This window comes from Hyaena hyaena, unplaced genomic scaffold, assembly GCF_003009895.1.
Source record: "Hyaena hyaena isolate Hyena2069 unplaced genomic scaffold, ASM300989v1 scaffold_645, whole genome shotgun sequence".
NCBI classification, from domain to species: domain Eukaryota; kingdom Metazoa; phylum Chordata; class Mammalia; order Carnivora; family Hyaenidae; genus Hyaena; species Hyaena hyaena.
The window spans coordinates 947112-974697 of record NW_024081272.1 but is presented as its reverse complement, the minus strand read 5'-3'; the positions used below and the strand labels follow the sequence as shown (position 1 = coordinate 974697).

The window sequence follows — 27586 nt, the reverse complement described above, 5'->3', positions numbered from 1 at the left end:
CCATCCAAAAAAAAAAAAGGTCAGTTGCTGGAATATTGTGAATTACTTATTCATGAATGAGTGAGTTCAGTAGCTTGTACATATTACATGCTCAAATAATGTTGATTGTACAGATAATTTACTTAAATACAGGAAACAGAAGTATAGACTATTGGGCCTTTCTGGTTAAAAAAAAAAAAAACCAAATAGTTCTAAGTCTAGTTTTGTTTAATATTCTTTATAATTGATATGGAAGATGGAATTTATTCTGGCAGAGTAAATAAAATCAACATTTTCTGGGTATTTAAATGTCAAACCACCAACCATTCATTTGTTGTACAGTTTGAAAGAAAATTGTCAAATAAATGCTGTTGTTAACCAGTGTAAAATGATGCAAAGGGATTACACTACCACACTTACTATACTTTGTAGAAAGGAAACTTAAATCTTCATTCAAAATTCTGATTCTTCACCTTAAGGAACATGATAGAGCCAGAGAAAGTCTAGAGAAAAATGTCTGAAATTATCAAGGGAACAAAGTTAAACTGAAGAGCTTTAGATTTTTTTTCTCTTTAAGAAAAGCTAAGACCCAAATATAAAGTTCAGTCTCTTAATTTATAACAACCTGTCAGTTACCTGCTGTGTGCTAGGGCTTGTATTAAGTTCTGAGGATATAGTAAGATACAGCCTCTTCCACGGGTGAAAATTATGTATGTATTTATAGTAAGTATTAATTTTTCACTAAATCCAAACAATTAAAACAGATGACCCTATAAAATTACAAAGGAGCAAATATTAACTCATTAAAAGGTTGTTAATACCAACAAACATGTGATATGTTGAAGAAATTCTGGACTGAGGATCAACAGAATAGATTCTGTCATTAAATTTGTGACCTGGACAGGTATTTTCACCACTGTTTTTGTCAGACTTGTTATATATAAAATGAGGCAGTTGAAGGAGTATGAGGTCTCTTATAGCTCTAAAATTCTAGAAGTTGTCTGAAGTAGAAATTGTCGAGGGACTAGTTACCCAGAGATATCTTCCTGGTTGCCCAAAAGGTAAATTGAACAAATTAATGTATGACATTTTCATAATGAATTATTAAGAGAACTTGAGACGTTCGTATATTTTTTGAAATATCATCTTATGTTCCTAATGGTTTCCTGCCTTTGGCAAAGAACAGTTATATTTTCTGTATTTTTCTATTAAATCATTTTCTGAGATTCCCACCAATCTTCATAATTCTTTTCATTATGAAAAGCTACATGTTAAAAAAAGTCACAGGTTTTGCCTCAACAAAATAGAAATAAAACATTCCATCATTTTGCAGGAGCAGTGGAAGCTTCAATTTTGAGCAATTAATGTGCAGTTATAGTAGATAGCAGCAAAAATAAAAGGAAGGTACTTAGTTGAAAATGGAAGTAAAGGTAAGGGAAATTTTCATAATAACATGAATAGAAAAGAAATATCAGTTCTGTTCATGGAATGTGAAAGAATTGTGCTAATGAATATGCCTCTCTTTAGTATATAGTACTATACCTTCATCTGGGTGGTTTAGTTCAAAAAGCATTTTGCTAAGAGTATGTTTTATTTACTGTTGTATTCCCCACAGTATTTCCATGGGGTAGACACTAACTTAATATTAAGAGCAATTAGAATGGACTCTGCTCCCTAACATTGTTAATAAGAGGTCAGTGTTATAAAAGACTTGTGTAAGTGTTTTAGTACAATCCTGTCCTCATTGTATAGATAAAAATACTGAAACCTAGAGAAGTTACGTGACACTCCTAATGTCACAAAACTAGTTAGGCGTCCATATAGGACTAGAACTCCGATTTGTTTCAGAATGTGTGAAAAGGCAAAGTTGTTAAATTTGAGTGATATCATACAGTGTGGGTAGAGAAGTTTGGTCAGGTAGTTAGAAATAAAGTTGGCTAGCACTTCCGCTTAGTGTGAATAAATAAGCTGCTCAGAATAGGAGTTAGTACAGATGTGTACAAATAATACAGTAACATGTATTAGCACAACATGGGCTAAGAAGTATGTATAAAAGCATGTTTCTGCGTCCACGGTATCACAGCAGAAGATACCGTGGGAGCTCCAAATTATTCTCTCATTTGATTGTGCATTGCCTAAAAGCATAAGTTCCCATATGGGTTTAAATAACTTGAGAGAGATGAAAAATGTAGGACTGTGGACAGGCAAGAAGTACATCAAAGTATTAGGAAAGAGCTAGTTACTAAAGAAAGCAAAATGTGGCATAACTACATTTTTTTTTAAAGTATAAGAGTTTTAAATCACAGAAGAGATAATACTCTTCTCAGTAAAGACTGAGAGAAATTTTGTCCTTTCCTAATGTTTTTTTTTAGACTAGTCATCTTCCTCTTTGGAGTACCATACTGAGGTTTCCTACATAAAAACGACATAGAATGACCAGACTTAAATTGATTCTGTTTTAAATATTCACTGAAAAAATATTATGAGTATGAAATATACTTTTATTTTAAGCTATTCCATTACACATAGACCCTGGTAGAATTCATTGCAGTGGTGCTCAGATGTAATTTTTGTGAAATTAATCCCTTGAATAGTCACTAGAATAAAAATCTCTGAGAGAAAAATTTAAAATAAAATCTAAGACAGCATTGAATGACTTCTTTTAACTGTATTTTCATGCTACATTAAGAAACTAATAGAAGCAGAAAGCTTTAAGGGGCTTTCACCATGCAAAGATAGTTTAATTTACAAATGATTGTGAACCTTTCTATTTTGTGAAACTTTTGAATTCTGATAATTTCATGTGTTTATGAAAATGACCATGAATGTGTTTATTTTTATTATATTATTTTTGAATTACAAAAGTAATTTATATTTATCATTACAGTTTTGGGAAATAGTTATAAACATATGTTAAAAAATAATCTAGTACCAGTAAACCTCACTACATAAAATTAACCACCTTGGTTTATTTCCTCATTTTTTCTAATGCATTCTTTTTGTGTATATGTTTTGTTATTGTTTAACCAAAGTTGGCCCCACTGTTTACACAATTCCTGAAGTGGAAACAGTGACAAATAACACTGCAGTGAACATTCTTGATGATACAATTTAATGTAGATTATCAGAATTGGGATTGTTGGTTTTATGGACCTTTATGTAGTAAGGATATTTACTATTAAAATGTAAACATATTTTCAAGATTGCTGTTTATTATTTAATTTTAGTTCCTTTTTTAATAAGTAGCCTGATCTGGCTACTTGCTTTGCAGCTTGTAGCATTGTTCTTATGCTTAGAAGTTCCTCAGCAGCTGAATGCTATATATTTTCCCTAGACTTTTTAAAGATATTTCTTATTTCACTTTTCATATATGATCCTTTAGTCTGTTTGATATTTATTTTGCCATATGTCATTAGATAAAGCACTGGTTTTAATTTTTTTCTAAATGTTTAATTATTCCTGCCTCATTTATTGAATAATTTTTCTTACCACAGTTATCTGTAATGTAACTTACAGGGGTTTATCTTACTAAAGCCCTTTGGACTCAGTTTTCTTTCTTTATATTTTCTATTCTTATTCCAGTACCATACCATTTTTAATATTTTAACTATTAACTATGTAAGAAACTGGTAGGTAGGACCAGACTCTCCTTATCTCTCTTCTTAAAAATTTCCCTTGGTTTTATTTTCAGACTAATTAATATTTTTCATATGAAGTTTAGAATCACTTTTCTAACTTTAAAAAAGGAAACCTCAAAGGAATTTTGATTCAAAATATATTAAATGTGAAATTTCATATTAGAAAAATTAACTTCAAAGCCAGAAGTATATTTCTTAACTTACATCTTTCTTATGCTCTTCAGTGAAGTTTCAGTTTTTTCCCTTCAATTAAGTCCACTTATTTTTCTTATTAAGTTTTTTCCTTGGTAATTTTTATTGGGTTATATATATTAAAAGTATATTTTCTATTGCTTTACTATTGATTTCTTTAAATTTATAGGCTATCTATAGACTTGTTATATTTATGTTGTACGTTTTATATTTACTGAACTTCATTTAATTCTAATTTTTCACTTGTCACTTTTGACTCTTGAGTAGAATTTATTCTGTATATCTTCCTCATTCTATTTTATTATATTTAATAGATTTTCTTTCTGGTTTTAAATCATAATGATAGGCATCATTTCCTCTTATAGTTCTTTGATGTTAAGGATGAATCATTTATAGTTGACCAAGACTTTATTTTCTGCTTAATGAGAAGTGGATATTGAAATTTATCAAATGCTTTTTGGGCATTTATTGAGATTATTATGAACATAGTGTTTTTTTCTTTGACCTATTGATGCACCATATAAAGGTATTACCTAATATAAACTCTTCCTTTAGCCCTAAACTTAATTTTCTCTTCATATCAAGATGTGTCATCTACTGTTGATTTCTGTTTTCAAGAATATTATTTAGGATCTTTGCATCTATATTTATGAGTGAATATTTTGGTCTGTAATTTTCTTTTTTTGTGCTATCTTTGTCAGGCTTTGATATCAGGGTTAGGCCAGCTTCGTAAATGCATTGGAACTCTTTCCCTAAATTTCTGTGCTCTGGAACCGTTTATATGGCATGAGACTTATTTGTTCTTGAAAGTTTTAAAGAACTCAGCTAGAAAACCATATAGGTCTGGAACCTTTGTTCGAGGTAATTCTTTGACAGTTTTCTGTGTTTTTTTTCTGGTTAGGTTTTTACTTCCATTTAGTCAAATTTGGTAATTTGTTTTTCCTGGAATTCATTCAGATTTTTAAATGTTGTTTAGCATTACATATATTATTCTCTCCTAAACTAAATATCTTCTATATCTCATATCTATTTTCATATTTCTAGTTTTATGCATTTGAATTTTCCTTTTTTTCAATTTATACTTAGCTATAGTTTATTTTTATTGGCTTTCTTTAAGTAAAAAAATGAAGCTAAGCTTGATATTGGGGCTTTGTTTTTTTGTTTTGTCTGTTTTCTTACTTATTAGGTGCCTTTCTTTTTCTTCTCCTGATTTTCTTGAGATTTTTTTCTTATTCTTTAAATGGAATTCTTTGTTTTCATTCTTTTCATATTTAAGATATGAGCAGTTAGGGGCACCGGGGTGGCTCAGTTGGTAAAGCATCCCACTTCAGCTCAGGTCATGATCTCACAGTTTGTGCTTTCAAGCCCTGCATCGGTTCCTGTGCTGACAGCTCAGAGCCTGGACCTTGCTTCAGATTCTGTGTCTCCCTCCCTCTCTGCCCCTTTCCTGCTCATCTCTGTCAGTCAGTCTCTCTCTCAAAAATAAATACAAATTAAAAAACATATATATATGAACATTTATATCTAAGAGTTTGCCTCTGATTGTAGCTTTGGCTGTTTCCTTAGTGTGGATATGATTTGTTAAAATTATTATTTCCAATAGTGTGAAATTATAGCTCTTATTTCTTCTTTGACCCAAAGTAGAGGTCTTTTTCTTTTTTAACTTTTCATGTGCTTGATGGAGTTCTTTTGTTCTGTTTTGTTTTTCACTTTATTAATTTGTAGTTTTATTATATTGTGGTCAGAGAATGACCACATTCAATTTCTGGATTTTTATATGTGCTGAGGTCTACTTTCAGTCTAACAAATTACCAGTTTTTATAAATATTCCTGGATATTCTCTTTATTCACTGTATATTGAAATTTACTAAGTCTACATTCCTATGTTTTTCAAATTCTCCTAAACCTTTTTTATTTTTTGGTCTGTTTAATCAGTTGAAAATAAGTAGTGTATTTATAATCTCTTACAAAAGTTATATTTTTCATTGTTCCTCATAGTATTTTTATTCATTTTTTTAAAATAGATCTCTGGGCTGTTTGACTCAAGAAAAGTCCATGATTTATATCTTTATTATAGTTTTTGCTTTTTGTCAACAAAAAATGGTACTGTGTCATATTGAACATATTTTGCCTTATCCTCCTTTGATATGAATATTTTTGACCCATTCTAGTTATCTTGTATATATATTTGCCTGTCTTTTTTTTTTAACCATTTATATCATTTTGTTTAAGCTGTTTATATTATAATGTTTCTAAAGTTTGTAATCGAAAATTGTTCCTGGACTTAAAAACTGACCAATAAGTGAAGCAGATGGAATGAACCAATCTAGATAAAGTCTGATGTGTGCAACACTTAACAACAGGGCTGGCAGCAGCTCCAGCTATTACTGCTTTTTCCTGCCACCTGATGGAGAAATACAAGCATTAATCTTAAATGGATTTCTTACTAAATAACGTATGGCCTATGTGGGCAGCCCTGGAAATCTGCTTTCATTCTGGGAAGAATTACAAACTTTAAGATTTGTAAACTTGACACCTTTGACTACAGTGTTTTCTCGTACACAAATGTTCTGTCCAAATCCCTTTTTTAAAAAATCTAATATTTTAAGGAATGTGATTATTTTAGTTTTCATATATAACCATTTTGTATATATAAACATTAATTTAATATGCATGATACTTTGGTACTTACCAGCCAAGGTTATGATTTCTATCTATTAATCAGTATAAATGAAACTCTCAGGGCAACTTTGAAGGCAGAAAATCGATTCTAGAAACACTTCTTATAAGAACCTTATGACAGTGAACACTTCATAAGTTAAATGACATATAAATGTTTCACACCTATCTAAAATCTAGGGTAGACCTATGCATATGTACATAATTTATAAATTTCTTAAGTTTATAATATATTGTTTAATGTTATAGCATCTGTATAAAGTAAGTGGAAGCAAATACATCCCTCCCATTAAGGGTGACTCAAATAAATGTATGTCTAGATATAGACACCCATTTGTCTGAATGGTTTTGTTATTTCAGCGCTGGTCTTTTGCAGTAATTTATATTACCTCTGGAAACTTACTCCAAATGCCATTCTTTTTAAAAGTACATTTTTTAGAACAGCATTTGCCATGCCTTAATTATATTTTAAATAGTTTTAACTGATTGGAAATAAACTAAAGCATAAAAGTAAACTAAAGCATAAAAGTCATCAGTTTCAGCATTACTTCTCGTTCATAAATTGGGATATTAAGTGCCTTAAGATACAAATTGAAGATTTTTATGGTTGAAGTTTATTTTAGTAGTGTCTGAATTACTCCCCTAAATACATTGTCTAGTGTTTATATTATTTTTCAAGTAACATTCCCCCCCCCCCCACTTGCTTGGTGTGGCTTATTTCATAGAAGTTTTTTTTGTTTGTTTAATTTTTATTTATTTTTTTAATTTATATCCAAGTTAGCTTATAGTGCAACAATGATTTCAAGAGTACATTCCTTAATACCCCTTACCCATTTAGCCCATTCCCACTCCCACAACTCCTGCAGCAACCCTCTGTTAGTTCTCCATATTTAAGAGTCTCATGTTTTTGTCCCCCTCCCTGTTTGTCTATTTATTTTTGCTTCCCTTCCCTTATGTTCATCTGTTTTGTATCTTAAAGTCCTCATATGAATGAAGTCATATGATATTTGTCTTTAATTTCGCTTAGCATAATAACCTCTAGTTCCAACCACATAGTTACAAATGGCAAGATTCCATTCTTTTTGATTGCCGAGTAGTATTCCATTATATGTATATACACCACTTTATCCATTCATCCATCGATAGACATTTGGGCTCTTTCCATACTTTGGCTCTTGTTGATAGTGCTGCTATAAGCATTGGGGTGCATGTGTCCCTTTGAAATAGCATACCTGTATCCCTTGGATAAATACCTAGTAGTGTAGTTTCTGGATCATAGGGTAGTTCCATTTTTAATTTTTTAAGGAACCTGCATCCTTTTGTTTTCTAGAGTGGCTGCATAAGTTTGCATTCCTACCAGCAGTGCAAAAGCGTTCCTCTTTCACCATATCCTCACCAACATTTTTTGTTTCCCGAGTTGTTAATGTTAGCCATTCTGACAGGTGTGAGGTGGTATCTCATTGTGGTTTTGATTTGTATTTCCCTGATGATGAATGACATTGAGCATTTTTTCATGTGTTTGTTGGCCATTTGGATGTCTTCTTTGGGGAAGTGCCTGTTCATGTTTTTAGCCCCATTTCTTCACTGGATTATTTGTTTTTTTGGGTGAGTTTCATACATTCTCTATAGACTTTTGGATATTAATCCTTTATCTAATATGTTGTTTGTAAATTTCTTCTCCCATTCTGTCAGTTGCCTTTTAGTTTTCCTGATAGTTTCCTTCGCTGTGCGGAACCTTTTTATTTTGGTGAGGTCCCAATAGTTCATTTGTGCTTTTGTTTCCCTTGCCTCTGGAGACATGTTAAGTAAGAAGTTGCTGCAGCCAAGGTCAAAGAGGTTTTTGCCTGCTTTGTCCTTGAGGATTTTGATGGCTTCCTGTCGTACATTTAGGTCTTTCATCCATTTTGAGCTTATTTTTGTGTATTGTATAAGAAAGTGGTCCAGGTTCATTTTTCTGTATGTCGCTGTCCAGTTTTCCCAGCACCACTTGCTGAAAAGACTGTCTTTATTCCATTGAATATTCTTTCTTGCTTTGTTAGAGATGAGTTGGCCCTATGTTTGGTGGGTCCATTTCTGGGTTCTCTGTTCTGTTTCCTTGATCGGAGTATCTGTTCTTGATCCAGTATCATACTGTCTTGATGATTACAGCTTTGTAATACAGCTTGAAGCCTGGGATTGTGATGCCTCCTGCTTTGGTTTTCTTTTTCAAGATTGCTTTGGCTATTTGGGGTCTTTTCTGGTTCCATACAAATTTTAGGATTATTTATTCTAGCTCTGCTAAGAATGCTGGTGTTATTTTGATAGAGATTGCATTCAATATTTAGATTTCTTTGGGTAGTATTGACATTTTAACAATATTTGCCCAAAAAAGCATAATATAATCTAAGAAAAGAGATTATTTTGAGGAGTGTACTCAGTTTCCTGTGCCTCAGACAGCTCAAGTAAAAGGAAGACAACCAAAAAGTCCATGTTATATATCCGTTAATAGCCCACTGGGATGTATTGCCAGAGCAGTTTCCGTATTGTATTGGGGAATGAAGCCTGATTATAATGCCCTGAAAGGTAAATAGGTGGTCGGTAAGAATCTTGAGTAAAAACTGTTTTTTAAGAGATGGAGAAAGAAAAAGTAGTTGGAAGTTGGGGGGGGGGGGAGGAGGAAGTAAGAATAGATTTTTTTTGGAGACTTATTCAGTAAGGATTAAGTTCATTTGTATATAACAGAACATCCAATAAAAGTAGTTTTCAAAAAGGAGGCAGAATTCAGTTTTCCTTTTGGCAGTTCTGTGATAGCAGGGAACCCAGGCTCCTCTAAATCCCCACTCTGCTACCTCTAAGTCTAATTAACCTAGTTTTACTTGTTGCCCTCTGAAATGAGCTACTGTGGCAGATAGGAGATGTAAGTGACTTAGAATTCAGATGCATTAAGGAAGGAAGGGAGAAAAAAGGTTGAAAATCACTGGTTTATGTTAGTTATATAAAGTCAGTCATTCAATCAATAAAGTTAGTCATCCTGTCATATTCTGCAAATTTTCTAAATTGTCATTTAAATACAGTGTTCCTCTTCCCAAATAGACAGGATACTATTTTTAAACCTTGCACTGAGCCTTTTTAAAAAAAATTTTTAATGTTTATTTATTTTTGAGAGAGAGAGGTCAGAGTGGGGGAGAAGCAGAGAGAGAGAGAGAGAGACAGAATCTGAAGCAAGCTCCAGGCCCTGAGCTATCAGCACAAAGCCCAATGTGGGGCTCGAATTCACAAACTGTGAGATCATGACCTGAGCCGAAGTCAGACACTTAACCAACCTAGCCACCCAGGGGTCCCTAAGCCTTTCTTACAATAAAATCACAATATTTTCTGTTGTTTTTATATGTGGTAAAATACATAAAATTTGCCGTCTTAACCATTTTTAAGGGTGTAGTTCAGTAGCATTAAGTACGTTAACATTATTGTGTTAGCACACCACCACCTATCTCCACAGAACTCTTTTCTTTCAGAATTGAAACTCTGTACCCACATTCTCTTTTCCTTCAGCCCCTGGAAACATCCATTCTATCTACCTCTATCTCTTATGAATTTGACTAGTTTAGGAACCTCATATAAGTGGAACCATACAGTATTTGTCCTTCTGTGCTAGCTTATTTCACTTAGAGAGAGAGAAAGAGAGAGCACAAGCATGGGAGGGGCAGAGAGAGAGGGAGACACAGAATCCAAAGCAGGCACCAGGCTCTGAGCTATAAGCATAGAGCCCGACACGGGGCTGAGACTCAGGAACCGTGGGATCATGAGCATAAGTCAAGACACCCAACCAACTGAACCACCCAGGTTCCTCAACAATTTTCTTTTTTAAAGCATGTGATCTTTCTAGCATATTTGGACAGATCCTTTTTTATTTATTTTGGCATTTTGGTAATGCAACACAGCATATTTTTTTGTCTTTCAGACTGATCTTAACTTCCCATCGTAACCTAGCACCTAGTAGACACTTTGTCAGTATATTCAGCCTAAGGCTGCATAACTTTTAGATCTCTGAGATAGTTCTGTCAGTAGACAGGGGCCCTACAGTAATGATGTCTTTCTCACCTCTTCTTATTTACTTTGCAGCTCACTGCATTCTGTCTTCACCCAACTTTTTTTGGGCAGAGATTATTAAGTTCTTTAATAATTTAAGTCAGTGAGTGGCACCTGGGTGGCTCAGTCTGTTAAACGTCTGACTTTTGCTCAGGTCATGATCTCATGGTTCATGAGTTCAGGCCCCACATTGGGCTCTGTGCTGACAGCTCAAAGCCTGGAGTCTACTTCAGATTCTGTGTGTGTGTCTCCTTCTGCCCCTCCCCTTCTCACTCTCTCTCTCTCTGTCTCTCAAAAAAATGAAAAAACGTTTAAAAAAGAAAAAAAGAAAAACACAAAACTAACATGCTAACATTCATCTTTTATAAAACAATGGTTTTGCCAGGTAATGCAGCCTGAACTTTGCCAAGCAGACACTACACAACCTTAACAGATTCCTAGTTTGGGGAATATCATTACTCTTTTAGTTGTCTTCACTTACCATCATCATCTACTTTGAAGAATAGCTTTGTTTTCAGGACAATTTCTCCAACATCCTATTATAAAAATTTTCAAACATAACAAAAGTTGAAAGAATAGCATAAGAATATCCAGGTATTCTCCACCTGGTTTGAATAGTTTTTTTCCTATACCATGTGAAAGAAAGTTGTGGATAGACTTACGGGTATAAGGACAATAACTTGCAAACATAATACTTTTATCACATCTAAGAAAATTAACAGTTCTACAATCTATCTATTCTCAGGTTTGGAGCTATTTTTAACATAGAAAAAAACTTTTTTTGTCATTTTCAGAGACTGCATGTGTCTTAATGATTTGAGAACAGTGAAGCCTTACTGAGATGCAAATAGCCAGCTCATGTCCCAGCAAATGAGTCACTACCACTTCTTAAAGCATAGGATTCAGATTTATGCAGCAGTAAAAAAAAATTTCAATTTACTGCATGTCATAGATAAGAAAATTATTCACAGATGGACAAAACTATAAATTTTTGTTTTGCTTTTTAGATTTTATCTTTTGAGATATAAATCAAATTATAAAATTCACTGTTTTAAAATTGCACAATTCAGTGGTTTATAGCATACTTATAAAGTCATGCATCATCCACCAGTAATGTCAGAATATTTTTGTTCTTTCCCCAAATTCTTTATCCATTAGTAGTCATTATCCATTCTTTCTTCCTCCCAGGCTATAGCAACAATAATCTACTTTCTGGCTGTATGATTTTACCCATGCTGACGTTTCATATAAATGAGATCATAGGTTTATGTGGCCTTTCCTATCTGGCTTCTTTCACTTAACATAATGGTTTCAAAGCTTATCTATATTGTATTATATGTCATTCCATTGTGTGAATATACCACATTTTCTTTACCCGTTCATCAGTGATGAACATTTGAGATGTTTCACTTTTTGGTATTCTAAATAATACTGCTGTGAAGTTTTGCTGCTTATGAGTTCTCTAAGTTTTTGTATGGGCATGGGTTTTCTGTTGTCAGGGGCATATACTAAGAGTAAAATTGCTGAATCGTGTTATTTTTGTGTTTTAAGTTTTTGAAGAATTACCAAACTGTTCTGGAACAAGGGCAGTACCATTTTACATTCCCACCAACAGCATATGGTGGTTGCATTTCTCCACATTGTTGCCAACACTTGTCCATATTTCTTTATTATAGCCATTCTAGTACATGTGAAGTAATCGCTCATACTTTTGATTTGTGTTTTCCTGGTGACTGATGATGATGAACATCTTTTCATGTATTTATTGGGCATTTGTATATTTTCTTTTGAGAAATATTAATTCTTTTCCCATTTTTAATTGTTACTGTTCTTTTTTATTTAGTTATATTTTCTTTATATGTTTTGGATCCTAGAACCTTGTTGGATATATTATGATTGGCAAATATTTCTCCCATCTGTGAGTGTCTTCATTTTTTTTTGAGTGTCCTAAGAGGAACAAAAGTTTTTAATTTTGATTAAATCCAATTTATTTTTTCTTTGGTTGCTTGTGCTTTTAAGTATTATATCTAAAGAACTTTTGCATAATCAAAGGTCCTGGAGATTTATACTGTTTCCTCCTAAGTGTTTTATAGTTTTAGCTCATACCTTTGGGTCTGCATTTTAAGTTTATATTTGTATACAGTAGGAGGTAGTTACCCAAATTCATTCTTTTGTTCATTGATACCCAGTTGTCCCAGCATCATTTGTTGAAAAGACTATTTCTTCCCCCATTGAATGGTTTTGGCATCATTGTGGAAAATCATTTGACCATATATGTATGGGCTTACTTCCATATTCTGAATTCTGTTCCATTGTTACATATCTTTCTTTATGCTAGTCTTGTGCTGTCTTGATTAGTTTAATTTTATAGTAAGTTTTGAAATTGGAAAGTGTGTGTCTTCTAAATTTATTCCTTTTCCAGATTATTTTGATTCCTCTGGGTCCTGTGAATTTCCATGTGAATTTTAGCATCAATTTGTCAGTGTCTGTAAGGAAAGCAGTTGGAATTTTCATGAAGATTGCAGTGCATCTATAGATCATTTCAGGAGTTTTGCCATCTTTAACAATATTCTTTTAATACTTGAATATGTGATATATATCTATTTACTTAAGTCTTAATTTTTTTCAAGGATGTTTTGTAGCTTTTATATAACTTACCCTTCTTAATAAGTTTATTCCTAAGGTATTTTTAATGATAATGTGAATGGAGTTGATTTTTAAATATCATTCTGGATTGTTGCCAGCATAGAGAAATAATAATTTTTATATATTGATATTGTATCCTTTAGTCTTTCTGAACTAGTTTGTTAGCTCTGTGATAGTTTTTTAGTACATTCCTTAGGATTTTCTATATATAATGTAATGTCATCTGAGAATAGAGATCACTTTATTGTTTTCTTTCTTATTTGGCTTTTATTCCATTTTCTTGCCTAATGCCCCTTGCTGGAATCTCTAGTACAGTGTTGAATAGAAATGGTGAGAGTAGAAATCCTTCAATCTTCTGCCCACTTTGAAAGAGGAAGATATCAGTGTTTCACCATTAAGTATGATGTTAGCAGTCAATTTTCCCCAAAGATGACTTTTATCAGGATGAGGAACTTTTATTCTATTATCACATTGTTGGATGTTGAAGTTAGTCAAATTATTTTTCTGCACCTGCTAAAATGATCATATCGAGATTTGCCCCTATGCAATTAATACAATATTGAGTTGATAAATTTTTGTATGTTGAATCCTGAGATCACACCTGGTCATGGTGTATAGTTCTATATATGCTGATGGATTTAGTTTGCTAGTGTTTTGTTAAGGATTTTTGCATCTATATTCATATGGGCCTTTATTTTTCTTTCTTGTGATGTCTTTGTCTGATTTTGGAATCAGGGTAATGTTGGCCTTACAGAATGAACGACTTTGGAAGTTTCCCTCTTCTATTTTTATGAAAGAATTTATGAAGGGTTGGTATTAATCTATTAAATAAATGTTTGGTAGAATTCACTAGTGTGAGACCATTTAGGCCTAGGTTCTTCTTTGTAGATACTTCTTAAATTACTAATTCAATCTCTTTTTATAGTCCATTTTATGTCTTATTTCTTTTTGAGTCCATTTTGGTAATTTATATCTTTTTAGGAATTTCTCTATTTTGTGTAGGTTATCCTATCTGTTGACATACAATTTTCCATAGTATTCTCATACAGTACCTTTTATTTCTCTAAGGTATACCTATAAAATTAGTAGTAATATTCCTCATTTATTCCTGATTTTAGTTATTTGAGTCTTTTTTCTTAAATCTTAGATTAGCTAAAGGTTTATTAGATTTACTGATCTTTTCAAAGAATCAGCTTTGGGTTTTGTTAATTCTTTTCTTTCAATTTTCTATTTATTTATTTCCACTCTAATCTTTACAGTGCCCTCTTTGTGCCTGCTTTAGGTTTGGCTTCCTCTTACTGTTCTAATTTCTTAACATGGAAGATTAGGTTATTCATTTAAGACCTTTCTTCTCTTTAAACGTAGGCATATACAGCCATAAATTTCCCTCTAAGCACTGCTTTCACTGTGTCCCATAAGTTTTAGTATGTTTTGCTTCATCTTTGTTCATCTCAAAGTACTTTCTAATTTCTCTTGTTATTTCTTCTTAGTTCTATTCTTTGTTGAAAGCGGAGTATTGAAATCTAAAATTATTGTTGAAATAATCTATTTCTCCCTTCAGTACTGTCTATTTTTGTTTTATGTGTTTTGGAGCTCTGTTTTTAGGTGCATAATAAGTTTTAATTTTATATCTTCTTGATGAATTAACCCTTTTATTGTGAAATAATGGCTTTCTTGGTCACTAGTCACAATTTTTGTCCTAAAAGCTTTTTCTCTGGTGTTAGTATAGGCACTTGAGTTCTCTTTTGGTTAGTTTTGGCATGCTGTGTCTTTTTTGTCCTTTTAATTTTAACTCATTTGTTTCTTTGACTTTAAAATATATATGTAATATGTAGACAACATATAGTTTGATAATATTTTATTCTAAATCCATTTTGCCTCTTCCTGCCTTTTAATTGAAAAGTTTAATTCATTTACATTTAATGTAATTGCTTATGAGATAGGATTTCCATTTGCCGTTTTTGCTATTTCCTGTATGTTTTATATTTGTTTTTGTTCTTCAGTTCCCCCATTACTGACTTCATATTAAATGGATAGTACACAATGAATCATTTTTATTCCCTTGTTGTTTCTTTTACTATATATATTTTTAAATTATTTTCATATGTGGTTATCCTGGAGATTGTAGTTAACACCTTAATTTATTAAAAAAAAAAAAAACTAGTTTGGATTAATACCAGTTTAATTTCAAAGGTATGCAAAATCTTTTGCTCCTGTATATATCTGTTGTCTCCCACACCCTCATTTATCTTATGCATTGTGTACCCATCAACACAAATTTATATTTGGTGCTTTGTGCAGCTGTCTTTTAGATCAGATAAGAGAATAAAGAACTTAGAAGAAAAAATACATTTAAACTGAATTTTATATTTACTCTGTAGTTACCTTTACTGGTGCTCTTTATTTCTTGTGGATTCAAGTTACTCTTTGGTGTTGTTTCATTTAAACCTGAATGACTCCCTTTAGTATTTCCTGTAGAACCAATCTGCAAGTGTTGGATTCTGATGTTTCTATCTCGCCATTGAAGTCTCTCCTCAGTTATTTTAGTGGCCAGCTATTGATTGGACAGAGATTTCTTTAAACAACTTTAACCAATAAATTTCCCAGTCTTTACCAAAGGACTGTGTATGTGTTGCGTCATACCATAAACACTCAAACAATTGACAGCCCTTTTTAATCCTCCACTTCGTGCTTTTGTGGAGCCTCGATTTAGCCAGAAGTGAGAGCTTGGGGCCTTCTAGGGTCTTTTGATGCACACAGCCTTTTGTATGTGCATGGTCTTCTAGATTCCCAGGTATATGGTGGAGCTTTGAAAATCTCCTGTGGATGTCTTATTTACCAGTTTTTCCTTTTAAGTTTTTTGGTTAGTCTGTTGTCTACCCAGCTGTTATCCACTGTTTTAGGCAGCCATAAAGTTAAGACATTTGCCTACAATTCTTTTTAACAGTTTCCCCTCCCTAGCATTCCCATCCCCTCAAGGGAGAAAACTTTTCACAGTGGACAAGCTTCAAGACAGATCAGATATAGCCAGAAGTGGGATCATCCGCAGAATCCACCACTAAAGACAAATAATAACAGTTCTTTGGGATGTGGCTTTGAGCGAGCTCCAGCTGTGTTATGTTTATTCAAGTGATCACTACGCTGAACTGGGAATGTTGGGCCATTACTTTTCAAGGTTACTGCTATATCTTGAGGGAATCAGATTAGGGCAAGTTAAAATGATACAAAGCAGTTCTTACTGAAAATCATCCAGTTTTCTTGGATAAATGCTCTCTAGTTTACTGCAAGCTTTGGGTTAATTTCCAGAGTTCTGAAAAGTTGATACTGACCAGCTTTGCCAGTTTTTCCACTGTTGTATGGAGAAGTAGGTTTCAGTGGCCCTTTTATTTGATGTCACCAAAAGTATAAAGGTGAAATCCATGAATGTTAAAGGCCCAGAAAGGTTATTTGCAGTTCTAACTGCCACACTTCATTGAAAAGTTAAGTGAAATGAACCAGCAAGTGAAATAACCATTTCAATCATAAGAAATAAAAACTGTTCACCGGAAAGATGAAAACCTCTATAAAGACTTTCTTTAAAAGTCTATAAAAACTGTAAACTATAAAAAGAACTCCTTCCAACTGTATTTGATATTTCCGTTTGCTATAGGATGAAGTCCAAAACCTGTATTTTTCAGAGGAAGGCATAATTATCAGTAGAAAAAGATTAGACTTTGAAAATAGCCACATCTAAGTTAAGTCCTAATTTAGACATATGCTGGGTTTTGTAGTTGCAGGCAGCTTGTAAATCATCTTTACCTCTCTGTTCCTTAGTTTCCTCATCTACAAAATGGTATGATTATACAAGATGATGTTGGAGGTTATTGGTGTGTTTTTTTTTTAAGGTAGACAACCTTGTTCTCATCCAGATTTATCCTCTTACTAACAGTATTTTCAGAAATGTTTGAAACTATTGAAGAACTATTAGTATAGTAAAATTGGATTTGGATGGAAATTTTGAGAAGATGGTTTATCAGCAATTCATTGGGTCAAGGCCCATTACTTCAGTGTTTTGTTTGTTTTTTAAAGTTTATTTGGGAGAGAGTCAGAGAGAGAGAGAGAGAGAGAATGTGTGCGTGAGCAGGAGAGGGGCAGAGAGAGGGGAAGAGAATCCCAAGCAGGTTCTGCATTGTCAGCGTGAGCTGGATGTGGGGTTTGATTTCATGAATTGTGAGATCATGACCTGAGGTGAAATCAAGGGTTGGTTGCTTAAGTGGCCTGAGCCACCCAGGTGCTACATGCATCTGTTTTTGTTCATTCTTAAACTGTAGGCGGTTACTATCTATATTTGTATAATCTGAACATTTTATGTTAGGTTAATTTAAAACAAAGAACTGAGACAATTCAAAAATAAAAATAAGGGTACCAAAAGAGCAATGCATACAGAATGTTATCAGTATATGTATGTATGTATGAGTATACATTTGTTACTTTTATATTTATTTATAGTCTTTATTTTTTAAAAAAATACAATACAAATTGACCAAAAAAATAGTTATTTTTAAATGGCTCCTTCATAGACAACAATGAGAAATCAAGCCTTTCTTAAGAAATAATAAAAGACATATTTCCTTTTTTACTATGATTAAATAGTTAAGGATATGAATTTCTTTTTTTCTTGGTATTATTGTCTAAAATCATGGGTAATAAGCCCATGAAAAAGGAAAGGCAAGTTGGAAAGCAAGACCTGGTTAATAATAAAGTCCTACATGATTATTTGCTTTTTACATACATTATAATTTAACTCTTCTTAAAGTTAACTTTGTTGACTTCAAAGTAATCTTTTAGCTTTATTTTTCATTATGTAGTTATTTACTACAAAAATAAGGTTACCTGAATTTCAAAAGTGATAATTTATCTTAGTCTAAACTTGGCTTACTAGTGCTACTAACAACTCTAAATTCTCTCCAGGGTGTAGATTAGAAGACATCGTAACTAACCCAACAATCTTACACAGTCCTTCTCCAGCTCTGCTGTCCTCGGGGGCACCAGACCCTTGCACTGTGCACTTCTGCCCTGTTCTTCAAGTGTTCTTGCCAAATGCAGAGCCCAGTGGACTTCACTTGAGCCTCAGACTTAGCTATGTAGTACTGTTCTGCCTAGACTATGGAACACTAAGAAAAATCAAATCTGTTTATGGTCAAGTTTAGGCACTTTCAAAGAGTTTTCTCTCCAGAAACTAATTCCTCTCCAGGAGCTAATTGTACCTTAAAAATATTAGAGAATTTTAACAACTGTTCCGCTTTTCAAAGGCTCAAGCTAATTAGATGTTTGACCATATTACGTTTACCTCATTTGTCTTCCAGATTACCAGGCAAATATATTGTGTGATTAATACTTTTAAGGCAGTATAATTCTACCATGTATTTGGGACCTCTATAAATTCCTCTGCCTTTTGTTATCATCTGTAATACATGAATGTTAAGCCTTGCCAAAATAATAGTGTATATCTTGTTAAGAGAAAGGGCTTTTAGTAGAAAATTTATAAGTTTTTAATAAATTCTTCTCTTTGGACGTATCTGGCTGGCTCAGTCTCTAGAGCATGTAACTCTTGATCTTGGGATTGTGAGTTTGAGCCCCACATTCAATGTAGAGATAACTTTTAAAACAAAAGTAAAAAATAATATTTCTCTGTATAAATGTTGGAAAAAAAATCAATGACATAACTTTGGTTGCCTTCCAAGCATTCATTCTACGTATAGTTACTAATTAACAGTATTTCTCATCTGTAAGATCAGCTGGGTAACTAAATTCTTTCCAGATTCACCTCTCTTTAGAAGTTCCTCATCTCTAAAATGTGTATAATAAAAATAACTAAGGAAAATGATACATGGTGGTGATATAGGAAAATCCTGAACTCCCCTCATCCCGCAGGCACACTGAGTCTACAGCTACATATGAAAAACTTTCCTCCTAAGAAAACAAAAGACTGGCTGAGTGATGACTACACATCGGGCAAATGAGAAGAAAACCACATCAAAGCAGGTAGAAGAGGCTGGAACAGAGTCTTACCATAAACCCAACTCTCAGGCAACCTATAATCAGGAGGGAGTTCAAAACCCAGAATTCTTCTTTGAGGAGTAAAGGGTTTGAGTACCACATTGGGCACCCTAACTTTTAAGACTTAAACCTGGGAGATGAGCTCCAAAATATCTAAGTGTGAAAACAAACAGGATTTGTGTCTCAAGATTCCTAAACTAGTGATCTGAGACACGACTTTTTCTTCAAATAAGACATAATGGCTGAAAACCTTCCTAATATCCGGAGGAAACATACCCACATCGATGAAGCCTAGAGAGTTCAAATTAAGAGGAACTCAGAGACCCACCTCAAGATACATTATAGTTAAAACATTTAAAGACAGAATTTTTAAAGCAGCAAGACAAAAGCAACGTGTTATGTACAGGGGAACCACCATAAGACTGTCATCAGATTCATCAGCAGAAAATTTGGAGGCTAGAAGAGAGTGGCAGGATATATTCAATGTGCTGATAGAAAAAAATTTTCCAACCAAGAATAGTCTACCTGGCAGAATTATTGTTGAGACTTGAAGGAAAGATAAAGAGATTTCCAGGGAAACAAAAGATACAGGACTTTATCACCACTGAATCGGCCTTATGAGAAATATTAAAGGGACTTCCTTAAGCTGAAAAAATACAAACTAATAACTAGAAAATGTACGAAAGAGTAAATCTCACTGCAAAAGTAAATAATATAGTAAAAGTAGTGGAATAATCACTAGTGAAGTTTAGAAGACAAAAGTAGTAAAAAATAACTGGTTATAATAATTAGTAAAGAATACAGAAGACAAAAAGTTGAACTTAGAAACATATAATGTGGAAGGGGAGAGTAAAAATAGTGAGTTTTAAAATGTGATGAAACTGAAGTTGTAATAAACTTAGACTATTGTAGATATAAGCTGTTATATGTAAGCCTTCTGGTAACCACAAAGCAAAAACCTATAATAAATGCTTATATGATCAAGAGAAAGCAGTATAACCATACCACTAAAGAAAGGTGAGGGAAGAAGAAAAGAACAACTACAAAAACAGAAAACAGTTAGCAAGATGGCAGTAAGTACATATCTATCAGTAATTTATTTCAGGGATGCAAAGATGATACAGTATCTGCAAATCAATCAACATGTGATATGCCACAATAAATTGAGAGATAATCCTATGATTAACTCAGTAAATACAGAATAATCATTTGACAGAATTCAACATCCATTCATGATTAAAAAAAAACCCAACAAAGTGGGTATAGAGGGAGTAATAAAGGCCATATTTAACAAGCCCACAGCTATCGTCACACTCAACAGTGAAAAGCTGGAAGCTTTTCCTGTAAGATCAGGAACATGATGTGATTACCTACTCTTGCTCCTTTTCATTGGAAGTCCTACAGCAATTAGGCAAGAAAAAGAAATTTAAAACATCCCATTTGGAAAAGAAGAAGTAAAACAGTTTGCAGATGATGTGATAGAATATCACCTCACTATATAAAACCCTAAAGACGCTGTCAGTGAGCTGTTAGAACTAATAATGAATTCAGTAATGTTGCAGGATACAAAATCAATACACAAAAATCTGTTGTGTTTCTATACACTAATAATGAACTATCAGAAAGAAGTTAAGAAAACAATCCTATTCATAATTGCATCAGAAAGAATAAATACCTAGGAATAAACTTTGCTAAGGAGATAAAAGAGCTGTGTACTGTGAACTACAAAACATAAGGAAAAAACTGAAGACACAAAAAGAAAGATATTCCGTGCTCATGGATTGGAAGAAATAATATTGTTAAAACGTCTGTACTACCCAGAGCAATCTTCAATTTTCAATGCAATCCCTATTAAATTTCCAATGGCATGATGGAACTTGAGGGTATTATGCTAAGTGAAATAAGTCAGGCAGTGAAAGACAGATATCATATGTTTTCACTCATATGTGGAACAGGAGAAACTTAACAGAAGACTGGAGGGTAGGGGAGGGGGGTAAATAGTTAAGGAGAGGGAGGGAGGCAAACCATAAGAGACTCTTAAAACACTGAGAACAAACAGGGTTGATGGGGAGTTGGGGAGAGGGAAAAATGAGTGATGGGCATGGATGAGGGGCACGTGTTGGGATGAGCACTGGGTGTTATATGGAAACCAACTAGACAATAGACTATATTTTAAGAAAATGTCCAATAGCATTTTTCACAGAAATAGAACAAAGAATCCTAAAATGTATATGGAACTACAAAAGGCCCCAAAAAGCCAAAATAGTCTTGAGACAGAACAAAGCTGAGGGCTACACACTCCCTGATTTCAAACTCTGTTAAAAGTATAGTAATCAAGACACTATGGTATTGCCTTAAAGACAGACACATGGACAGAACATAAGACCTGAAACCATGAAACTTCTAAAAGAAAATACTGGTCTTGGTGATGATGTTTTAAAAATCTGACACCTTAAGTAAAAGCAACAAAAGGAAAAATAAACAAGACTACATCAAACTAAAATAAAGGAAACTCAGCAAAATGCAAGAGCAACCTACTGAATGTGAGAAAATATTTGTAAACTATGTATCTTATAAGGGGGGAAATATCCAAAATATAGAACTCATACAACTCAATAGCAAAAGGCAAACTGATTAAAAAAACAGGTAGAAGATCTAAACAGACATTTTTCCAAAGACTGCAGGTGGCCAACAGGTATATGAAAAGTTGTTCAATATCATTAATCATCAGGGAAATGCAAATTAAAACCATAATGAGGTATCACCTCCCACCTGGTAGAGTTACTTTTCTTAAAAGGATAAGAAAACAAGTGTTGGCGAGGTAGTAGGAAAGGAGAGAATTCTTAGTACACTGTTGATGGTAATGTAAATTGATGCAGAGTCCTCAGTATGGAAAACAATATGGACAGTCCTCAAAATGTTAAAAAAAGAACTACCATATGATCTAGCAGTTCTGGGCACTTATCCAGAAATGAATTCAAAAGGATATATGTACCCCCATGTTCATCACAACACTATTTGCAGTAGCCAAGATAGGAAAACAGCCTAAGTGTCCATCGATGAATGGATGAAGAAATTGTGGTATACACACACAAGAATATTATCTATTAAAGAAACAAGTGAAACCTTGCCAGTTCAGGCAATATGGATGGACGTTATGGGCATTATGCTAAGTGAAGATAAAGAAAAATACCATATGATCTCTCTTATATGTGGAACCTTAAAAAGTTAAAAAGAAAAGAAAAAGTTTGTACATTCAGAAAACTGACTGGTGATTGCCAAAGGCAGGGGTTCAGGAGGGTGGGAGAAATGGGTGAAGGGGACCAAAAGGTTTCAAAACAAAAAGAATGGATCAAGGGGCACCTGGGTGGCTCAGTTGTTTAAGCGTCTGACTTTGGCTCAGGTCATGATCTCATAGTTCATGACTTTGAGTCCCATATCCGGCTCTGTACTGACAGCTCAGAGCGTGGAACCTGCTGCAGATTCTATGTCTCCCTTTCTCTCTGCCCCTTCCCTGCTTGCTTGCACGCACGCTCTCTCAAAAGCAAATATTAAAAAAAAATTTTTTAAGTATGGATCTTGAAATCATGCATGAAGACAGTAGTATGCCACGAATTGTAGCAGTTCACTGTAGCAGTTCATGGCTGAGCATATGCCAGTGAGAATTTTTGCTATGCAAAGAAATGTATCTTCTTATAAATAAATAAAGTAGTTATATGTTATAACATTTTATACACATCTAATGCCGTCTCTCTTGATTTTCTACCTGGTAGTGTAGGATGACCTTTTTGCATCACACTTTATTATAGGTAGTAATGTGCTATTGCAGTGAGACAGCCTAAGTGTGTTTTAAAGACTGCTGTACACCATCCTCATCAATTGACATTTATTGAATTCTAACACTATAAATAATGCTATATTTTACATGTAGTGATGTAAAATAAAATATATTTTACATATAGTGAAATATATATACATGTTTTCATATAAATTATGCTAAGACCATTTTCTTTTACATCTATAAGAAAACAGGAGTTTCTGTATAATGGTTTGGAAACTTAGTTTCTTACTAGACTATAAAAACAACTCTGCTGGGGAAAGAAAAAATACCTGCCTCTAGGTTAATGGGAGAATTAAATAATGTAATGCTTACAGATCACTCAAAAAATGTCCAGAATGATAAGGTATCCTGAGGCTGTATTTTTGCCACTAGTTTTTTATGACTTTTTTTCATACTTTTGTACCTTTAAGCAAAGTTTAACTTATATAGTTAATTTATAAATGGTATGAATAAACATTAAAGATTGAGTTGCTACCAAGGATTTTGAATGATGTGCTGATGATTTTGTTGAATGTTAGAGTTAATTTCAAAGTCTAGAAAGCGTATTTTAAAAAAAGAATGAGACCCCCAAAAAATCTCATTTTAAGAATGGTATTACAGCGTTATCCTATGAACAGAACATTGTTCTTTCTCATTTTTTAAGTCTTGGGTAAATATAATCTGACACTGAGTTAAATGTTAACTGACCCCATATCTTGCTTGATCAACCTGCAATTAAAATTATGAACCAGGAAAACCAGATGGAAACTAACCAAAATCTCCACATGGGCTAGAATAACATATAGCTTGTTACATAACTACTGGTTTCAAAATTATGAATAGGTAACCTAATAATATTTACTCAGATTAAAGTGAAATCATTGAATATATCTTCCCAGTGGAGAATGGGCTCTAGTAATGAAATTCTTTTTCTTTGAAAATTAGAACCATTTAAAATTGAATAGGCCACCTCACAGTATAGAGTCCTCTCTATCAGGGGAAATGTTCACACTGATGTACAAGTATGGCCATTTTCACATCCAGCAGGAAATTGAACCATACAGCTTCTGAATTCATTGCCAGTTCTGAGATTTCATAAAATTAAAGAAATTGAGGACCTATTCCCAGTATGGTTGCTTTCAATTGGGACTCTTTGTGTTCTCTTTGATGTATAAGATATCAACATGTAGAATTTTTAATCATTAGCAGTTTTATTCGTAACATTATCTAGTATTTGATTCAGGAGGATTAATTTGAGCTGTTTATGTCTACAAGGTACTGTTTTATTATTTATCCACTAAAGAGTATACTAAAGATCAGGTCGTTGTAAAAAAAAAAAAATCAATCTTCTAAAAGGGAAATTCCTCTCTTTTAATGAAATAAATAAGAATAAAAAAACATGAAATGGGGTGGTCACATTCTGAAGTCACACTCAGGATTTGACAAGCAAATTTTGCATTGATCATCTTGATAACTTAATTTTGCCAACCTTTCACACATCCCTTCCACCAAAGCAAAAATTTGGTATACTAACATAATGAAAAAGACATTAAAACCTAAGTCCTAGAGGGAGAATGGAGTGGATATGTTACATCTCTTATTAGACTCATTACCCTGCTTTTCTTTATTTGGTGTCAGTTCTTTTAGGCCTTTACATATGCCAGTGCTGTTACAGGAGCCTAGTGGGCAGTGATTTCTTTATTGCCTTTTTATGTGTTTCTTTAAGGTTTCTTGTTTTAAGTGTGATGTACTTAATGTCATATTAAGACTTAATGGGGCTTCCTAAATCTTCTTAATGCTGACAATACAGAGTGAACCAGATAGATATGGTCACTGTCTTGGTTGAACATACAGCCCTTAATGAGACAAACGACAAGTAAATCAGCTGTTACATAATTGTTATAAGTCATGAAAAGAAAGAAACAGAGCACACTCTTAGGCAGTAACGGTGAGGGTGTCACAGGAGAACACTGCTTTAGATAAGGTAGTTGTTAGAGACACTTTTGAAATAACATTTCAGCTGGGACATTAAGAATAAGGAAAGTAACAAGTCCCTGAGATGCAAAAGAACCTCATTTACCTTTTCTTTCTGTGCTGACTTAAACCATTAAAATGACTGATTTAACTTGCTACTGAAATAGTTATGATTTGATGCAATTCATTTAAGTTGTCAGCACCCGAAAATAGTCATCTCTTCACTTTGTACCTTAAACCTTGACTGCTGAACCATTCAGAGTGTAACATGTAGTCTCAAGTTAAATATAACATTATATCTAATACTTCCTGTTAAGGGAAATTCTCAGTACATGTTAGCTTCTTTCCCTTCTCCCTCCTCATCAACACTGTGGGGAATGTGTTTGGTGTTGGTATAGGAAAGGCACAATCAAGAGCAATACCATGTCTCCATACCTGCTCCTAGTCTGTTAAGGCTGCCAGAGCTCCCTACCTCCTCCTAAGTTTCTGCCACTTTGACTTCTTGAATTCAGGTCACTTTAGGAATGTTGCCAGTATATTCAGCAGTTTAAAGAACTGAAGTCCCAGTTAACATTATACCCTGTTCACAGTCCTTCAATTGTTTTCCTTTGTTTCTTCTTCCTAAATCTCTTTTTGGCTCTGTGCTGCATGACTTCATCAAGAAACTGCTCTGGTCGATAATGAAATGAGGGGTGAGGTGGGGAAATTTGATTGGATTACTTCAGAATTCCTCTGACTTCCTCTTTGGTGTTTCTCAGGTAATGGTTCTCTCCAAGGCCAACAGTAATGAGGAAGGCCTCGGTAGCCAGGACAGGATGTGGCCTTGACCTGCTGCTGAACTGGTGGAGGAGGGATTGGTTTTGTACCTATGACTGGCATGTCCAAAGAAAAACAGAATACCTGATTCCAGTAGTAGTTAAGACTTGGCTTGTTTCCTTGTTCCCACTTGAAGTTACTGCCTTACAAAGTGCTTTTTCCTGGCAATAATAAAAGTGGTGGGGGTGAAGAGAGAACACTGGACCTTTGGAATCTCTCTGTGCCTTCATTTTTTTCCCTTATCAGTAAAATAAGAGTGTTGGTATAGATGATGCCTAAAGTCCCTTTTAATATATATCATGTTTCTATTTTAAACCGTATAATTTTGTTTCTGATGTCTGACTTACATAATGTATATATTGGGAATTATCTCCATATATATTAACTTGATCCATATGTGGAAATGTCCAGCCCTACTGATTGAGCTGGATATGCTCATTTCAGAATTCAGGGTTGGATTGTAGTTGGAAAACTTTGTACCACCAGTATCTCTTACTGCAAGTTTTTTGAATGCTGTTGAAAGCATTGGTACCCTGAGGATGAAACAAGCTAACTAAACCTGAGTTATCTCCAAATTATTAGAATCAGTGAATATTGTGGTGAATATCATTCAAATGATTGAAGATGTGGTTTTTAATTTTGTCAGAGTGGTCAAATTGTATTGAAATAGCACTGTCCCATGTATTCTGAGTTATTTTGCTCTAAACCGATCCTTCTTTCTTTTGCAGGAGCTATTGTGACAATCTTGGTTACCATCCTTTAAGTGCTGCTGATTTTGGAAAGATCATGAAAAATGTCTTTCCAAACATGAAGGCACGTCGTCTGGGCACAAGAGGCAAATCTAAATATCCTTTACCAGAATGGTTTTAGTAATCTCTTTAGTAATCACTTATAACTGAACATCTGCTGTTGTAGTTCAACTAGCAACTATATTTAGAAATAAATGTAAGTCAACAGATATAAACAACTCTAAAGTTCTTAGTAGAATAATTTCAAACATTATTTTCCTGGCTATATATCAAAACTGCAAGAGACATAACAAATAGTGGTTTTAAGAGTATGATAGATTTCACCTTGTTCTGTCACTCTTACGTTCTTACTGGTCTGATCTCCTTTTCTTTAGCAGTAATAATTAACTGAGACATGCCACAGTGCAGCAGTAGTAAGTCATATCAATAAAAGTGGAGAAAGATGTTAGCTCTCTTCTTCCTGTAATTTAGAAACGTAGGGATCTCCTTGGCAAAATATGCAACATGCAAGAAAAATTTTTGTGGAGCTTGTACTGGAAGATTATATTCTCTTTAAAGTATTTTTCAGCCAACCATTTAAGGCCATGTTAAAATTAAAGCCAGAGCATAGGAAAGGTCCCTCTTGTGACAGAAAAACGCTTAGTAGCAAACAGAAGGAAATGAAGATTAAGAATTTAATAAAGTCCTTCCTTCTCTTAGAAGAAGATTGTAAAATAGAGGGTCTCTGTATTAGAAAAACAGTATTTCTCATTACTTAGCCCTTGGCCTTTTTCAAAGCACAGAGGCTCGCTCCTTTGGAGAAGGCGGGAAGGGAAGTGCTGTTCCAGGTGTTCTCTCGCCCCTTGTTGCACGAGCCATCCTTGTTCCCTGCATACAAACAAAAATGTCTTGCTGGGCCTTTGGCATGTTACAGGTGATAATCCTGTATGTTTCAGTGGAAAAAGAACTGAAAAGGTTAAAGCCCTTGTGACACTCTTTAAGAGTTG

At 33.8% G+C, this 27586-nt stretch overlaps 1 protein-coding gene across 1 annotated transcript in view; it reads left to right on the top strand.

The window, feature by feature from the left end:
• Positions 1 to 27586, top strand: part of RFX7 (regulatory factor X7) — a 121569-nt gene that overhangs the window by 82358 nt on the left and 11625 nt on the right. Inside the window, exon 5 of the mRNA XM_039216568.1 lies at positions 26580 to 26696. Coding sequence (XP_039072499.1) covers positions 26580 to 26696 — 117 coding nt within the window. The remainder of the gene's footprint in view (positions 1 to 26579; positions 26697 to 27586) is intronic.